The sequence below is a fragment of the Pipistrellus hanaki genome (genome assembly GCF_964339955.1).
Source record: "Pipistrellus hanaki genome assembly, chromosome: 16".
NCBI lineage: Eukaryota > Metazoa > Chordata > Mammalia > Chiroptera > Vespertilionidae > Pipistrellus > Pipistrellus hanaki.
In genome coordinates this window covers 8,761,289-8,777,395 of record NC_140518.1, presented here as the reverse complement: position 1 = coordinate 8,777,395, position 16,107 = coordinate 8,761,289, and the positions used below count along the sequence as shown (strand labels likewise).

The following is a 16,107-nucleotide window of genomic DNA, read 5'->3' as shown; positions in this document are numbered from 1 at the left end:
GTATTTGTGGGGGGGCGGGGGGGGTTTGAGGACGAGAAGGCTGCAGGCCTGGCAGCCCCCCTCGGTCTCCCACAGCCCCCCTCGGTCTCCCACAGCCCTGTCTCGTGGGGACCATTTGGAGTTGTACCTGCTGGCCACCTCCTGGCCCTCCTGCCGGGCCATCTTCCTCCTCAGAGAGGCCGCTCTCCCTCTGCCCACCCGCCCCGCCCACCACACACGGACAAAGTCTGTGCCAGAAACAGCCAGACGATCGCCCCCTCGGCGAGCCCTGCGTGGCTGCTGGCCTCAGGCCCTCCTGCCGCACGGGTGGCTGGCAGACCTACGTGCCTCGCCCATCGAACCAGTTCACCCGCTGATGCCCACGCTGCCTCCTGCGGAGCCCACTTTGGCCCTCCGGCTAGCGCTCAGAGGTCCCCTCCCCCCCACCCCCTCCTTCTCACCTCCTGCCGCGAAGCATAGCAGTGCCTGGGGAAGGCAGAGGGAAAGGTGGAAGGAGGCCGGAGCCCCGGGAGCCTGGGGCAGGCCGACGGCCTCCGGGACGTCAGACGGAGGCCAGGCAGCTGTCTGGATGGGACAGGGCGGAGACACATGGCGGTGTTCCCTCCATGTAAGCAGTTTAGAGCCGCCTCCCACCTCCTCCACGCAAGACTGGGAAGTTCCGGCAGGGTCTTCCCACAGCCCCTCATCCCCCGCAGCACAATCTCCCCCCCACCCCTGCCCCCGAGATCTCACGGAGGGACGAGCCCCTCAGTGTGGAGTGGAAGGGAGGCCGGGGCCTCACACCCCCCAGCCCCGGGCAGACAGCAGGCGGGTGACGAGGTGCCGGAGCAGAGGGACAAACCGGCATTAGCAGTGCCCTCGCCAGCTGAGCGGGCACCTGGGTCCCAGCCCCCGAAATGAAGGGCACCCAAGGCGATGTTGGCATGGAAACGGATTGGTTAGGTCTGACCTTGAGTTTAACCTCACTTACCACCCAAGACACAGATCCGCGCTGACACAGGTTTGAGATGTCCCAGGGAGCCGGTGGTCTGCTGCCCGCCCCCCTCAGCCACCCAGGAAGTGTCCCAAGGCGCCTGGCCAACCCCCTTCCGCCAGGGCCATGGGCAGCTGGCACTTTGCACAGGGCCCTGGGGCCGTCGCTGAGCCCACACCCCCAGCCACAGGGGGTGGGGGGGCTGTCCATCCCTGCCCCTCTCCACATGCCCGCCTCCCTTCCTTCCCAGTCACTGGCCCCAGAACCTAGTGTGCTGTCTGGGTGGCTATTGGACTAACGGCTGGGAATTAAAGTACATGCAAAGGCTCATGGTCTTTGCATCACACACACACACACACACACACACACGCGCGCGCTGACCTGTAGTCGCCATCCACGGCTCCAGTTCCCAGGCTCCCACTGTCTAGGATAGGGGTGTCGAACTCAATCAGAGAAGGGGCCAAAATCTAAAATCCAGCCTAAATCGCGGGCCGAATGGTTTACTGAATAGTCATAAACTGACAATGTCATAAACTGACAGCAGAGTGCAGTGATGACAGCGCGGTGCAGGCCACATTGCAAGGCCTGGCGGGCTGGATTTGGCCCGCCGGCCTTGTGTTTGACACATGTGGTCTAGGATGTAGCGCTCTGTCCAGCATGTACTCTGTCTCGTCCTTCACTCCCGGTGGGTTTGGAAACTGGGAGACTCTGAGTCCTTCCTGTCACCCCCCATCCCTAGGCAACTCGTCCCCGGGACTTCATCAGACTGCAAAATGCTCCGGGGTCACCTGGGCGGAGGTCAGTGTGCCCGTTTTACAGACAAAGAGGCTGGACACCGAGAAGTGCGTACCTTGTCAAGGTCACAGGGCGGGTGCCCCGTGCGGAGCCCCTCTGCTGGCACCAGGCCTTGCCACGGCCCCACCGGGAAAGAGCGGGCGCTGGTTCCCCCCTGTTCTGCAGATGCGGAAACTGAGGCTCCGCTGCTTCATCCCTGTTTCCCGCCCTCCTCACAAGGCGCCCTGCCAGCCAGGGCCAGCCGAGTCCTCGGCTTCCTCCGAGAAAGGCACGCCCCGAAAGCCTCCCCAGGTCACCTTCCCTGCACCTGGGGAAGTGGGTCTCTTCCTGCCTGATGACCCTACAGCGGTGACCCTCGTCTCCCAGCAAATCCCATCCCGCTTACGGGGCAGGACGTGTTTGAAGAACTGAAAGGGCAGGGACCGGCTCAGACACACAGCCTGGCGGCAGAGGAGGAAAACGGCCCAGGAGGGAGGAATCAGGAGCCCTGGCGTGCAGGTATGTGTGCGTGTGCATGTGCGTGTGTGTGTGTGTGTGTGTGTATGCGTGTGCATGTGCATGCATGTGTGTGGGTATGTGTGTGAGAGGGGGGTTTGGGCAGCATTCCTCCTCTCTGAACTCCCTGTCCCTGTCACTCATCCAAGCTGGTAGGTGTCAGAGTGGGGAGGGGAGGGTATGTCCTGGGCAGCTCTTAGAAATGGCCGGGGTGGGAGGGGGACATGCCCTTGCCATGTTCCCTCTGTCCTCTCCCAGGTCCCTCACACCTTCAGCTGCTAGAACCTGCACTCCGCTCCCTCTTGCTTCTCACCCTGGGCCTGGGGGCCCTGGCCGAGGCGGGGGCAGCAGAGCCCACTGGAGCTGCCCGCTGCCCACCCTCTCCGTGCCAACCTGACCGCCTGTGATTCTGGGGAGCCCTGGGTGCCCCCGGTTCAGCCTCAGCAGTAGCTCTGGGGGCCGCATGTTCTGGGCTGGGAGTGAGGAAGGGGCTTGCTTTGACACGAAAGGGGGCAGCTGAGGCCCCCCTTTCTGGCCCCAGACTCGTCTCCTCTCAAGATCTGCAACCCCGGGGCATCGCACAAACCCAGGGCGGACTCCAGGGCCCCCGGAGGCAGGTCCCTCCCCGCACGCTGCCTGACCCCCTCCCTTACGGAGCGCGGGGCAGAGATGAATCGCAGTTTCTTATAAACCCGGTGGCTTCTTGTTCCCCGACGACACGGCGGCGGAGGAACTCTGAGGTTCTGGCTCTGAGTCAGGCCCGCGCCCGGGCGTCCCCGGTGCCACCTCCCGCGCGCCCCGGACTGGAAAATCAGGCTCATGCCCCTGCCGGCCGTGCTTCCCCGCTTCCCCTCAGGCCTCTCGCTTTCCCCTAAAGGCAGGCATTTCTTCGAAGCCGGGAAAAGTCAGGGGCAGAGAGCTCGCCAGCTACCGCCCGGCCGGTGGGAAGGGGAGGCGGAGGGTGGGCACGTGCGGGTGGGGCGGGGCGGGGCCGCCTCGCCTTCCGGTCCCCGCCCCCCTCCCATCCACCCGCTGCTTTCAGCCCAGCTCCCAGCCCCGCTTCTAGTTCTAGCTCCTCCTCGGATGAGCGAGAGCATGGTGTGTGTGTGTGTGTGTGTGTGTGTGTGTGAGAGAGAGAGAGAGAGAGAGAGAGAGAGAGAGAGAGAGAGAGATTGCCTGGGTCCCCTCAGCCCCCCAGGGTGAGGTGGGTGCAGGAGGGCAGGGCCATGCCTCTGATGTGACTATGGAGTGACATTCGTTCTCCCTGAGTTCCTTGTCTACAGCTGTCTGTCCCCCCAGAATCACAAGTCTGCTTGGTACCCAGCTCCCTCCTGCATCCTGGGCGGTAGGCAGATCCCTCTCCTCCTGAAAGGAGAAGAAGGGCTCCATTGCGCCCCCAAACCTCCCCCGCCCCCCAAAGATCAAGGGATTCCGGAATCAAGGAGGAGGCAGGCACTTCCCCCTCAGAAGGCTGCCTCCTCTTCCTCCCGCCCTGGACCCCTAAGCCTGGGCCGGTGAGGGCAGGTCACACAGACCCCAAGCTCCCGCCGGCTCCGAGGCTCCAGAGACAGGAAGCTAACTTCCGGCTGGGCGAGGGCAGGCGGGTTTGGGGAGGGTCTCGCTCCGGAGGGCACTGGATTCTGGGGACCAGGGGGGAAAAGGAGGGAGGATGAAAAAGGCCTGAGTCAACACCTGAAGACCTCACACGGGCCCACCGCCATCCTGGGGGCAAGGTGGGGAGAACAGGGAGCTGAAACAGAAAGCGCAGAGAGAGAGAGATGGAGAGAGAGAATGAAAGCGGGAGCCAGAAACTGAGACGATGGACAGTCAGAAGGAGAGCTAAGGCAGAAGCGGGGGCGGCCACGCACTGGGAGAGAGAACACGGACCGGGAGCAGGTGCCTGCAGGTCGGGGAATGGCTACTGAGCCTGCCTTTCATCCAGGAGGGGAGACCGAGCTGGGTGATGGAGCCAGCAAAAGGGAAAACTGCCGGGCAGAACCCACCTCCTGCCCCAGAGGGGGCGTTTCCTAAGCCCAGAGGGAGTGGAGGACGAGAGAGGGATGCTCAGGCACTTCCAGCATTCTCCATGGGATGGCTGGGACCGCAGGGGGCAGGGGAGGGGGAAGTGGTGGGATTGGGGGGAGGGGGAAGTGGTGGGACTATGGAGGGGGACGAGGAGGGAGTGGGACTCTGGGGGGGTGAGGGTGCGCATTCCTTCCTTTGAGATGTTAAAAATCAATAAAAATGTCAAAGGTTCCTAAGGGGCGCCTTTCCCTCACTTTACATAACACTGAGACGAGGGGATGGGCCACCCCTGATGCACCTGAGGGGGGTGGGGTGGGAAAGGAGCCAAGAGTGATTTAATATCAAGAATTAGAAAAGAGAGGCCCTGGTGGCCGGGTAGCTCAGTTGGTTAGAGCGCCGTCCTGATACACCAAGGCTTCTGGTTCGATCCCAGTCAGGGCACATACAGGGATCAACCAATGAATGTATGAACCAGTGGGACAACAGATTGGCGTTCTCTCTTGCTCTCTCAATCAATTAAAAAAGAATAAATAAAAAGAAGAAAAAAGGAAGCCTCTCTAATCCACCCCACCTGCACCCCAAACTCAGGATCACCCACGTTCTCTCTTCCTAACGCTGAGACAGGTGGAGAGGTAGATCCTGTCAAACTCCGGCTGACACTGGCCCGGGGCCGGGCGCTGTCACTCACAGCCTGGCTTCTCCCATCGGCACCACCCACCACCCGAGCCTGAGAGACCCCCGGGAACGCGGCCCAGAGAGGGGAGGGGGCTGTCTCCAGGTCACCCCGCCATCTGCGAGGAAGGTGGGGGAATTCCAAAGGAGGATTCTGGTCCCAGGCCCAGGTACCGGCTGCCAGGCGGATAGCCAGGCTCTGCTCACGTGACCCCCCGTGCCCTGTCCCGCCCTCAGCTCCAGCTCAGCTCTGGGCTCCCTTGGGAATTGGAGCTTGAGGATGCAGATTGAAAGGAGACAGATTTGGGGAACCCAGGGGCCCTTATCCTCCACTCCAAGCTGTTGGGTGAGGCAGCCCTAGAATAATGTTGCTCCTCACCTTAGTGACCCCCCCACAACCCTGGGCCCACAGACAAGCGCTAACACAGTGTCAGCAGCCCTGCCGCCTGGGAGCTCAGCCACCAGCAGCTTCCAAAGCAGCCACTGTCCCAGCTGCCTCAGCCTGGGCTGAAAATTTGGGGGCCAGCAGGAGGGGCTTTCAATTTCCTTAGTCATCCTAGGAAGCCAAGCTGAGTAGCAGTGACTGATATTCAGCCGACCACAAGCCAATCTGTGGTTTCAGTTGTTTTCGGAAGGAGCAGCAAAGCAGGGCAGGAGCCCCTGGCAAAGGAGTGGGACCCCAGCCCCTGCCCGGCTCTGGAAGGACTGACTGCTGGGGCTCAGGGGCGCCCGGAACTGCCCCGGCTCACAGACTCACCCCGGGATGGCCTGTCACTGCCAGGAACACCTCTCCCTATCCCCTCCGTGTCCCCACGGCGACTCTACTGGTTAGGCTGGCTGCTTCCTGGATCCAGGTGAACTCTTCTCTTTTTGTTTCATTTTCTCTTCCTCTTTCCATCCCTTTCCTTCCTTCCTTCCTTCCTTCCTTCCTTCCTTCCTTCCTTCCCTCCTTCCTTCCATCCCTTCTTTCCTTCTTCCTTCCCTCCTCACCCTTTACTTCTTCTTCTTCTTCTCTTTTTAAAAAAATATGTTTTATTGATTTTCCACAGAGAAAGGGAGAGGGATAGAGAGCTAGAACATCGATGAGAGAGAAACACAGGCCAGCTGCCCCCTGCACACCCCCTACTGGGGTACATCCGCAACCAAGGTACATGCCCTTGGATATACCCGCAACCAAGGTACATGCCCTTGACCAGAATCAAACCCGGGACCTTTCAGTCCGCAGACCAACTCTCTATCCACTGAGCCAAACCGGTTTTGGCCACCCTTCACTTCTTATATGATAGGAGTCATTCAGGAGCCACAGCAAAGGGAACAGAGGCTGCTTGGAAAGGTCCCCAAATGGGCAATGGGCACAGCCCGCCAGGCCCCAAACGCAAACCTGCAGTGCCCAGGCCCAGCCTCCAGCTCCTTCACTGTGGCACCCCCTGCCCGCCAGTGCCCAGACCACATCTGTTCACCTCCCTCACGGTCTGGGGGGCAGGGCAGGGGGAGACCAGGGTTAGCAATAAGGGCCACTGCTCACAGAGCACATTTTAGGAGAATCTCAAAAATACAAAAGGCTAAAATGTCAGAGCCGGGAAGCAACTTAAAACTGCCTGTTCCCACCCCTCCATTTGTTTTCAAACTGAGGAATGGAAGCTCTGAGAAGGGACGCGGCGTCCTGAGTGAATGGTTCCAGGAGTTCCCCAGCGGGTCTAACCATCTCCCCGCACGGTCTCCGCACAGCGAATTCTCTCCCCTTTGTGATTTTCTTTCTTTTTATTAGCGTTTTTTTTTAAGTACATATATTTTTATTGATTTCAGAGAGGAAGGGAGAGGGAGAGAGAGATGGAAACCATCAATGATGAGAATCATTGATCCCTTTCTCTCCTGCACATGCCCCACCCTGGGGACTGACCAGCCACCTGGGCGCGTGTGTTTGATTGGAATCGAACCCGGGACCTTTCAGCCTGCAGGCTGGCGCTCTACCCACTGAGCCACACCAACCAGGGCCCCTTTGTGATTTCCAGCGTTGACCAGGCTCCTTGTCCCGATGACGAGGGAGAAGGATAAGGAAGTCACCAGAGCCAGGCCAGGCGCAGGGCGGCGGATCCATCTGCAGCTGGACACAGAGAGGGTTAGCATTTTTTTTCCTGGAAACCAGTGGCATCGCCTTGACCTCTTCCTCCTAGCAGCCCGCCTGGATTGCCTCTGGGCCCCACCCTCTGTACCTGGTGGCCAGAGGCACGGCCAGGAGAGAAGGGGAGGAGCCAGGGTGAGAGACGTGCCTGAGCACCAGCCGCAGCTCACAGCCCCGAGTGACAGACGGGGGAGGAGCGGGAGAAGTGATGGGGGCGGGAAACGGGCTTTAGACAGGATCAGGGAGCAGAGAAGCTGGGGAAGAAGGGGCACCAGCCGGGAAAACAGCCGCCCCGGTGAGTCACCGCCGCCCAGGTGCGGCCCTCCTGGGGCTGCCCACTGCGTCGAAGGCTTATCGTGTGATTTTACAGACGATCACGGAGCGGTGGGCTGGAGTGGACCTCGGCATCTTCTCCCCGCGGTCCATCCCCGCGGTCACCGCGGCAACTTCAACGGGAGAGCCCGCTGCCCGGCGTTTACCCGCGCGCTGCCTGGTACGGGGTCAGCTCCACAGCCGGGAGCCGGCGCCTGCCTGTGCACGTGGGGCTTCACGCGTGTGTTGATGGGGACTGCTCCTGGGGTCTGCACGGAGTCACGTGTGCATGCACAGCGGTGTGTGCCTGGGTTCCCGTGACACTGTGTGTCTGGCCATGTGAGACTCTGTGTGTGTGTACACACCACGTGTGTCTGGAAGAGTGTGTTACTGCGAGACCCTGACCGGTTTGGCTCAGTGGATAGAGCGTCAGCCTGAGGACTGAAGGGTCCCGGGTTCGATTCCTGTCAAGGGCAGGTACCTTGGTTGCGGGCACATCCCTAGTAGCAGGTGTGCAGGAGGCAGCTGGTCAATGTTTCTCTCTCATCGATGTTTCTAACTCTCTATCCATCTCCTTTCCTCTCTGTAAAAAAATCAATAAAATATATATTTTTTAAATCTGTTTAAAAAAAGGACAGTGGGAAGAGACCCACATGCGCACATGTGGGGGACTAGGGCTGTGCCTGAGACCAGAGACACCCAGATCCCTGAGCTCTGAAGACTCAGAGGGGTGATCGCTGAGACCCTCTGCACTGAGCCCCACTCAGTCCCTCTTCCATCCTCAGGCTCACCCGCCTGCCAGCCCCGGAGGGAAGGGGGTACTAAGGGAGGCCAGGGGCTCTCTCTCTCCCCCAGGTAAGGTCTCTGTGTGCTGGGCTCCCAGAAAGGCCAGCACCAGGGGGCACTGTCCCTCCCCTGCCCCTCACCCATGCCGCTGGCTGAGCTTTCTCCCTCGCACCATCTCCGATCCTCCCCCTCACCTCCTAGCCACAGTTTGCTTTTGCCGTCTGGTGCGGGGAGACGGGGGGGGGGGGGGGGGGGGGGGAAGAGCGGGGGGGGGGGGCGGGAGAGTTCAGCTCCTGCATCACCCACAAGGCCAAGCGCCCCAGGGTGGGCGAGGCACATGATCGTCACTCAATCAGCCCCATCCACCTACTCACCTGTGGGCTTTCCTCTGGAGCAGAGGGCTGTGGCCACAGAACACGGGCTCGCTGCATCCCCGTCCCCCTCTGGCCACCCTCCGGCTCTTTGCCTCAGGAAATGTGGCTCTACACGACCCCCCCCTGCCAAAAGGCCCTGTAGGCCTCCTGCTCCAGGCACAGGAGGAAGCAGCTATGGCTTCCGCGGCCTCCAGGCCAGACGAGGAAAAGCGTGGAGGTGGGACTGGGGAGAAGGCGGACACAGACGGCTCTCTCGCCTGTGGCCTGCTAACTCCAGCCCCTCTCCCCTGGTCTGGCTCGCGGACATGCCTTCCGGGGCCTGCCCCTCCCCACCCCTCCTGCAGCGGGCACTCTGCTCAGCTCTCTGCCTCGGGCCTGCCCCCCCCTCCCCTGCCAGCCCGAACTCCCAGCCCGGGAGGGAGGGATCTTCGGGGGGACGGGGACACATCCAGGGAAGCAGCTGCCTGGGTCCAGCTCAGAAACAGGCCCCGGGTCTTCCTGAAGTCTGACCTCACGTTCCTCTGACCGTGGCCTTCCCAGCGCCTCACCGGCCGGGAGGTGGTGGGCCTCTCAGCCAACCGGGCTCCTTCAGGGGGAGCTGGGCTCCCGCACAGAGAGAGGCAAGCTCCAAAAGCGAAAACAAAAGCCTCCACTCCTCCCCAGAGCCGGTCCTCCCTGCCCCCCCCCCCCCCCCCCCGCCACCACAGAAACACGCAGGGCATTGGAGCCTGCGTCCCCAGATGAGTCAGGGCCCCCAGAGGGGTTCAGCGCGGGCACAGGAATTTCCCTTCGTGCCAAGCAAGGACTCTGCCTCTCCCTGACCTCTGGCCAACCCCCTGGCCCAAAGGGGTGAGGTCAAGATCGGCTGCCCCAGCGGGAGGGGTGGGACCTCCTGGGAGCCAACCCACCTGGCCCTGGCGGCACCTTCTGCCCCGGCCTCTTTTAACACCAAATACTGCCCCCACCCACCCCCAAAGCTTGATGCTAACAGCGAATCCATGCAGAGTGCCAGGGTATGGATGGAGCTGCGGGCAGGAAGTGTGCCTGGTGCCTGCCTGACCCCGGGCCCCCAGCACACCCCACACTTCTATGCCAAGGAAGTAATGGAAATAGGAGCTTCTCCCCAGGCCTGAGGCCTCAGAGGACCCTCCAGGGGGTGCCAAGCAGCCAGCTGCAAACTTCCTTCTTGCTCTTCTCGTGCTCAGGGGAGCGAGGTTTTCCCACGGGGCGGGCGGGGTGCTGTGGCAGGAGAGGTGCCCGGGACGGGGGTCCGCCCCAGTGCCGGCCAGGCGGGGCGGGGCGGAGGCAGCAGGCGGTCCGGCTGACCCCTTGGAAGCAGCATGCTCCCCGCACTCTGCACCCTGCACTGCATATATTCTCTCTCTCCAAAATAGCATCTCTGGAGGGGGGAAGTGGAGGAAGTTCTCAGCTCATCATTCGCTCCTTCCCACGGTGTGTTCACAGCCCTCTGGCTGTCTCTCTCGACCTGGTTTCCCGGCCAGGCCCCTCTGCCCTGCCTCCGCCCTCACCACGGCGAGCTGCCGGGCCCCAGACCCTCTGGCAGCAGCGGGCCGCCCTCCCGGGCCCTTCACGCCGCCGTCTCCTGCCTCCAAGCCGCGGCTGGGCCGTCATCGGCCCCTGCTCTCCCTGGTTCAGAAGTGAATCCACTGCACTCAAACTGAGCACCCATGCGTGTGGGGTCTATGGGGGAGTCACTGGAGGAGGGCACCCCTGGGCCCCACCCCAGAGCAAAGCTGCACCAGAAGGTTGTAACAGAGCTGAGGGGCCCCTCGTGGCGGGGGCCGCGGTCCCACACTGGGCCCAGAGTGGTAGGGGCGGGTAGGGCCCTGCTGAGACATGCCCCATGTGACCGGGGAGCAGGATGCAGTGCTGGGGTCCTCACGCCTAGGAGAGGGGCTCCAGGGATGGGCTTCTCAGGAGAAGGAGGGGTGTGCGGAGACGGCTGTGAAGGAGGAAAGGGGCAGTATGGGGTGGCTGGCACTTAGAGATGTGGGCTGCCGGGATGGGTGTCTGTCCAATCTGAGGGGGGAGGAGCAACAGGGGACGGCTGTGGGGCTGCAGAAGGCCTGCCCTCCTGACCCCAGCGCCGTGTGAATGTTGGAGGCCAGGAAAGTCAGTCTCCAAGCCCCCCCAGGGAGCCAGCCCCCCTTCGTTATTTCTGGCTCCTTTACTTGGTCAAGAAGGGTGTCAGTGGTAATGCAAATGAGGAGGTGTCGGAGGTGCTGGCCGACACCCATCCTGTCCCCTCCCGGCCCTCCCCCAGTGCCCACACTCGCACAGTCGACTGGAACAGCTGCGGGGCCCGCCTGGTGCCCCTGTCCGGGGCTGAGTTGGCATGGAGGGTGGGCGTAGCTGCCGGTTCTCAGGGCTGCTGTTCTGCCACTGGAACAGGGGCTGGCACCCAGAGGACCAAGAGGGCCTCCAGCTGATGCCCAGGCCCTCCCCTACCCCGGCCCCTCCTGTTCTCTGCCCTGCCAGGCCTCCCTGGGCACTGAGATCTGGACAGTCCATGCCCCACACGGGGCCTCCTCTCCCAGGCTGCCCAGGGGAAGGGCACACACAGGGGCATTCCCCATGGCACCGGCACGGCCCTCTGAGGACCTGCGAGGGCTCCAGAGGCGCCTGGGCAGCCAGGGGGCACCGCGCTGAGCGCCAGGCATTGCCCTGGAATGAACGCGGAGAATCCGGGGAAGGGCAGGGAGGGGGGCAGGTGCCGGAGGATCTCACGCCCCACGCTCTCCTCACGTTCCCTGGCCTCTGCCCCGACACCTTGCCCGCCCCTTCCCAGTGAGGACCCCTCGCCCTGGGGGACATTCCAGCTGGCGTGTCTGCCTCCGTTCTTCCGGCGCCAGCCAGGGCTGCTCTGCTCTCGTCCATGCTGGGAGAGAAATGGGGCCAGGGGAGCCGTTCCCTTCTCCCTACCCCTTGGAGATGCCCCCACCGCTCTGTTCCTCTTCATTAGCCCTCATCAGCAGGGTGAGGCGTTTCTCATTAACACGCTGACTCACCCACACGCCTCTCCCTTCTGTGAGCGATCAGCTCCTCTCCCCACAGACACACACACCACGGCCGCCGCCGCCGCCACCACCAGCACCACCACCGCTCTGAAAGGATCCCTCCTCTCCACCCATTCCCTGGCACAGGGACCGGAGGGGGCGGGGGTCTCCATGGCAGCTCAGGCTGAGGCAGCCCTGGGGAGACAGGAGCAGGGCTGTAGGGTCCCCCAAGGAGGAGGCAGAGCGATCGGAGGCGAGGCTACGGGCAGAGGGGCTGGAGCCGGAGCGGATGTTGGGTGCTGGCCTTTCGTTGGGTGCTTGGAGACAAACCATGGGTGGCCTGGTCTCTGAGAAGTCTCCCTCACCTTCCAACCCACCCCCACGGCGGTCTGTGCTGGTGGAGTGAGCGGGTCCCCCTGCCACCACCCCCACCCCACACCGGTGTGTGTGCCTCAGCGGGGTCTTCCAGACACTCTCTCCGCTTCCCGCTCCTGTGAAGGCTGCCCCATCCTCTCACCTGCCCAGGAGCCTAGAGATCTAGCCTTGTTCACCCCCCACGCAGACCTCAGTGCCCCCACGACTCCCAGAGAAATGGGGAGCCGGCGCCCTTCTCGCTGATGGCGTCCTGCTTGGGAGGGAGGGGTGCTGACAGGACCCCTCAGGCCCGCGCCCAGCCCCCGGGCCCATCGCCTCTCCTTCGGTGGGAAAGCTGTGGTCTGGAGGACCTGAGCTGGGGGCAGATTTACCCACTACCTCCCCCCCCACCCCCCCAGCCCCAGCAGCTGAGCCCTTTCCCAGGTCCTCAGAAACCAGGAGACAAGCGGCCGGAATCTGCACCTCTGTCCTCAGCTCTCTCACCCGATGACTATGAGGGCGGCATGTCCAGGCTGCAGGAAACCCACGTTCCCCCCCACCTCCAGGCGAGCCCCCCTGCACTCCTTCCCGGCCACCCTTCGTGTCTCTCTCTCCTCTCTCTCTCTCTCTCTCTCTCTCTCTCTCTCTCTCTCTCTGATCTTTACAGAGAGGAAGGGAGAGGAATAGTTAGAAACTTTGATCAGCTGCCTCCTGCACCCCCGCCCCCACTGGGGATGTGCCTGCAACCAAGGTGCATGCCCTTGACCGGAATCAAACCCAGGGCCCTTGAGTCCGCAGGCCGACGCTCTATCCACTGAGCCATCCAGTTAGGGCCCCCCTTTCTCAATGGCCAGGATTTCTCTCCGTCGGGTGCTCCCGTGCCACCCCCACTTCATCCTCGCCCTCCCAGCAAATGCTTCCCAGACCCGAACAGGACCCAGATCCCACACCCGGGTATGGCCTTCCGCTACGGGAGCTGAGATGGGCGAGTGCCAAGGGGCACCGAGCACCCATGTGCCAGAAGTTCCAGAACGTTCTTTCCCATGACGTCCCATAGGGACCGCTGTTCTCACCTTTCCCGTCACTCAGCCCTCGACTGCAGGTGAAATCAAGGCTGGGTGAACTTTAGCGGAGCAAGGTCCCCGGTCGGCAAACGGCGGCTCCCGAGCCACATGCGGCTCTTTGGCCCCTCGAGTGTGGCTCTTCCACAAAATACCACACGGTCTGGGCGAGTCTGTTTTGAAGAAGTGGCCTTAGAAGAAGTTTAAGTTTAAAAAATGTGGCTCTCAGAAGAAATCTCAATCGCTGTACTGTTGATAGTTGGCTCTGTGGACTAAAGAGTTTGCCAACCGCGGCCCCAGGGAATCTGGACCTTGACACTAAGCGGGGAAGAGTGGTGGCCCCGGGTCTAAAGCTGAAGCCCGGGCCTTCATCAGCCATTGCCCCCGCCTCTTGTTTCAAAGGGTGAAAGAGCCTAAACCAGTGTGCTCAATAGATAGAGCATCAGCCTACAGATTGAAGGGTCCCAGGTTCGATTCCGGTCACGGGCACATCCCCAGTAGGGGCGGGGCAAGACCCCGAGGGCTTGAAAACTGTGCAGTAGGGAGTGTGCAGGAGACAGCTGATCGATGGTTCTCTCTCATCGATGTTTCTAGCTCTCTATCCCTCTCTCTTCTCTCTGTAAAAAAAATCAATAAAATTAAATTAAAAATTTTAAAAAACACAAAAAAAAACCCACAAAGGGTGAAAGGATCCCCTGGAAATGAAAGGCGCCAGGAGTTGATGCAAAAGAACCTCAGGCCCGTTGTGCAGACAAAGGGCAGCCCTGGCGGGGGCAGGAGTCAAGGGTTCGTGACCTGGCTCTGACCTCCCGGGCTGGGAGGCTTCTGAAGCAGCCGCTGAGCCTGGAGCCCAGCCCTTCCCCTGCTCTCAGACTCTGAGGACATGGAACATGGATGTTCTTCCTCTTTGAGGCCCCGGCCTGGTTCCTGGCAGGCAAAAGCCGTCTGATGAAGAAGTAGCTGCTGCTAAGACATGAGCCCTCGGGGAGGCTTCAGACCTCCACCGGCCAGGCCTTCAGGGCAGGAAAATTCAAGAGTCCCCGACACCTGCTCAGGCCGGGGTGGCTGCTCTGTCACACAGGTACCCCCGGTCGCCACCGATCTGTCCTCCATAAACTCACAATCACCTGTGGCCGCTTGCATGCTTACGTCCCAGAACCACCTTGGGACGTGGGTGCCCCCCGCACCCCCTATTTGCCCAGGGACCGCTCTCCGTGGCGGTGTAGCCTTGAGACACTGTTTTCAAGCCCTCGGGTCTCGCCCCGCCCCCGCCGTGGAGGGCACACACGGAGCGCGGATGGAACAGGTAAGTTTTATTTGGACTTTCAACTTGTTCGGAGGGCTCAGGGGCCCCCACCTCCCCTCTGCGTTCCCCCCGGTCCCGTCCCCCTCTCCCCTCCCTGGGGGCACACCCAAGGTGCAATGCCAGGTGTCTCCGGGGCCCTTGGCCCCTTCCCCGCCGGACGCCCCCCTGTGCTCCCCTGCGCCCAGGGGGAGGGCGGCGTGAGGAGGGCGGGCCTGGAAGAGTTGGATCGGAATGGTACATGCACTGACAGCGGCGGCCACCGCAGCCAGCCGGGGCCGGGACCGGAGAGGCTGGCAGCGGGGGTGGAGTGGTCGTGGGTGGCGGGCTCTGGCGGTGGGAAGCTCCCGCCTCAGCCCCAGGACCCCCGCCTCCTGCTTACCCGTCCTTCTGAGGGTACAACTCTGAGGTAGATTTCACAGAGGGAATGTGGGTCACTGGGGAGTGGGGAAGGGGTTAGCTCTTTTGTGTTTGATCTCCACAGCACCCTGGGCCCATCCTTAGGTCCTAGCCTGGGAGGCAGGGCTGATGGCACCCACCCGGCTAGCAGAGCCTGAGTCACACACGGGTGCCAGGGGCTCAAGGGGGGTGAGAGGGGAGGGGAACAGCTGTCATAACCACCCGTGCCTCGTAGCTGGGGGTCCCGGGGGGGTGCACGGGCCTAGAAGGCTGGCACAGACAGTCCCCTGGCTGAGGGTCACGGTGCAGGGACCCCGGCCCACAGGGCAGCCTCTTTAGGCTGGGTCCTCCCGGTCCTCCAGGGTCCTCCCTCTCCTCTCCCACCCTCCCTGTTCCCCAGGGTGGGCAGAGGGGGAGAACGGGACTGGCCTGCAGAGAGTGGCAAGAATCAAGGTGTCTCCTTCCCCCCACAGGGGCCCAGGCCACGCGCCCTGAGCTGGCCACGGGATGGGGGAACTGGCATCCGTGTGCAGGGCGGGCTCTGGAACCCCCTCGGGCTGTGCCCCTCGGGCAGAGCACGGCCGGAGAAAGACGGATGTCTGGGGAGGGGCCGAGGGAGCTCCTGGGGCCCTTGGATGCCCTCCCTCTCCCCCAGGCCCAGCCACTAGACGTCTCCTTGGATCCCACTGTGTTGGAGAACAGAAAGGCAGAGGGAGAGGCTGGCCGGGCACCCCCTCCCCGCCCCAGCCCAGATCCCCATCTCCCCGCGGAAGCCAGGGGGCTGGGGAGAGAGCCTTGACTGGCCTCCTGGGAAGAGCCAGGGCTGAGCGGTGCCTGGGCCTGGGAAGACGGCACACACGTTCACTCGGTAGCTAGTGGAGGTATCTGGGGGTGGCCAGGGGCAGGGGCCCCCCACAAGATTCATGCAGCATTCAAAGTGAGTGAGTGCTGGGGGCGGGGGCGGGCGGGCGGGGACACCCTAGATCTTGCTGTTCTCCAGGTGGGAGTCGATGTGTTTGACGAGCGCGTCGTCCGGGTACCCGACCGGGAAGCCCAGCTGGCAGAGCGGGCAGCTGCGGACGTCGGAGCCCACGGTCTCCATCAGCAGCTGCGGGGAGAGAGGGACGTCAGAGCGGGGAGTGATCCCCCAAACCCTCCCTCACGCGCCCCACAGCCCAGCCTGCCCTCTCCCTGGGCCCTGGGTGGGGAGGACTGCAGCGTGCAGAAGGGACCTGGGCACCTTCTGTCCGGGGCCACCCCTCTCCTCCCCGTCCCCGCCCACCTGCCACCAGTTCAGCATCCCCCCCACCCAGGGCCCAGGGTCCCGGGAGGCGTGTGTCAGGAGGTGTGCGTGCTCGGTCTGCCAGGGCATCAGGGCATCGAGGGAAGGCTAAGCCTCCGCTGCCGGGTAACACAAAG

The 16,107-nt window shown here is 62.7% G+C and overlaps 1 protein-coding gene across 4 annotated transcripts in view; it reads right to left on the bottom strand.

Annotated features, from left to right (window-relative positions):
• Positions 1 to 15,697: 15,697 nt before the first annotated feature.
• TBKBP1 (TBK1 binding protein 1) overlaps positions 15,698 to 16,107 on the bottom strand; it is a 16,259-nt gene continuing 15,849 nt past the window's right edge. For 2 of the 4 annotated variants that reach the window (XM_084863357.1, XM_084863358.1), the window contains exon 8: positions 15,699 to 15,796. In XM_084863357.1, the coding sequence (XP_084719483.1) occupies positions 15,790 to 15,796 (7 nt within the window). In that variant the 3' untranslated portion in view covers positions 15,699 to 15,789. Of the gene's footprint in view, positions 15,797 to 16,107 lie in introns of all 4 variants that reach the window. The other 2 variants (XM_084863355.1, XM_084863356.1) reach the window with 2 other exon arrangements.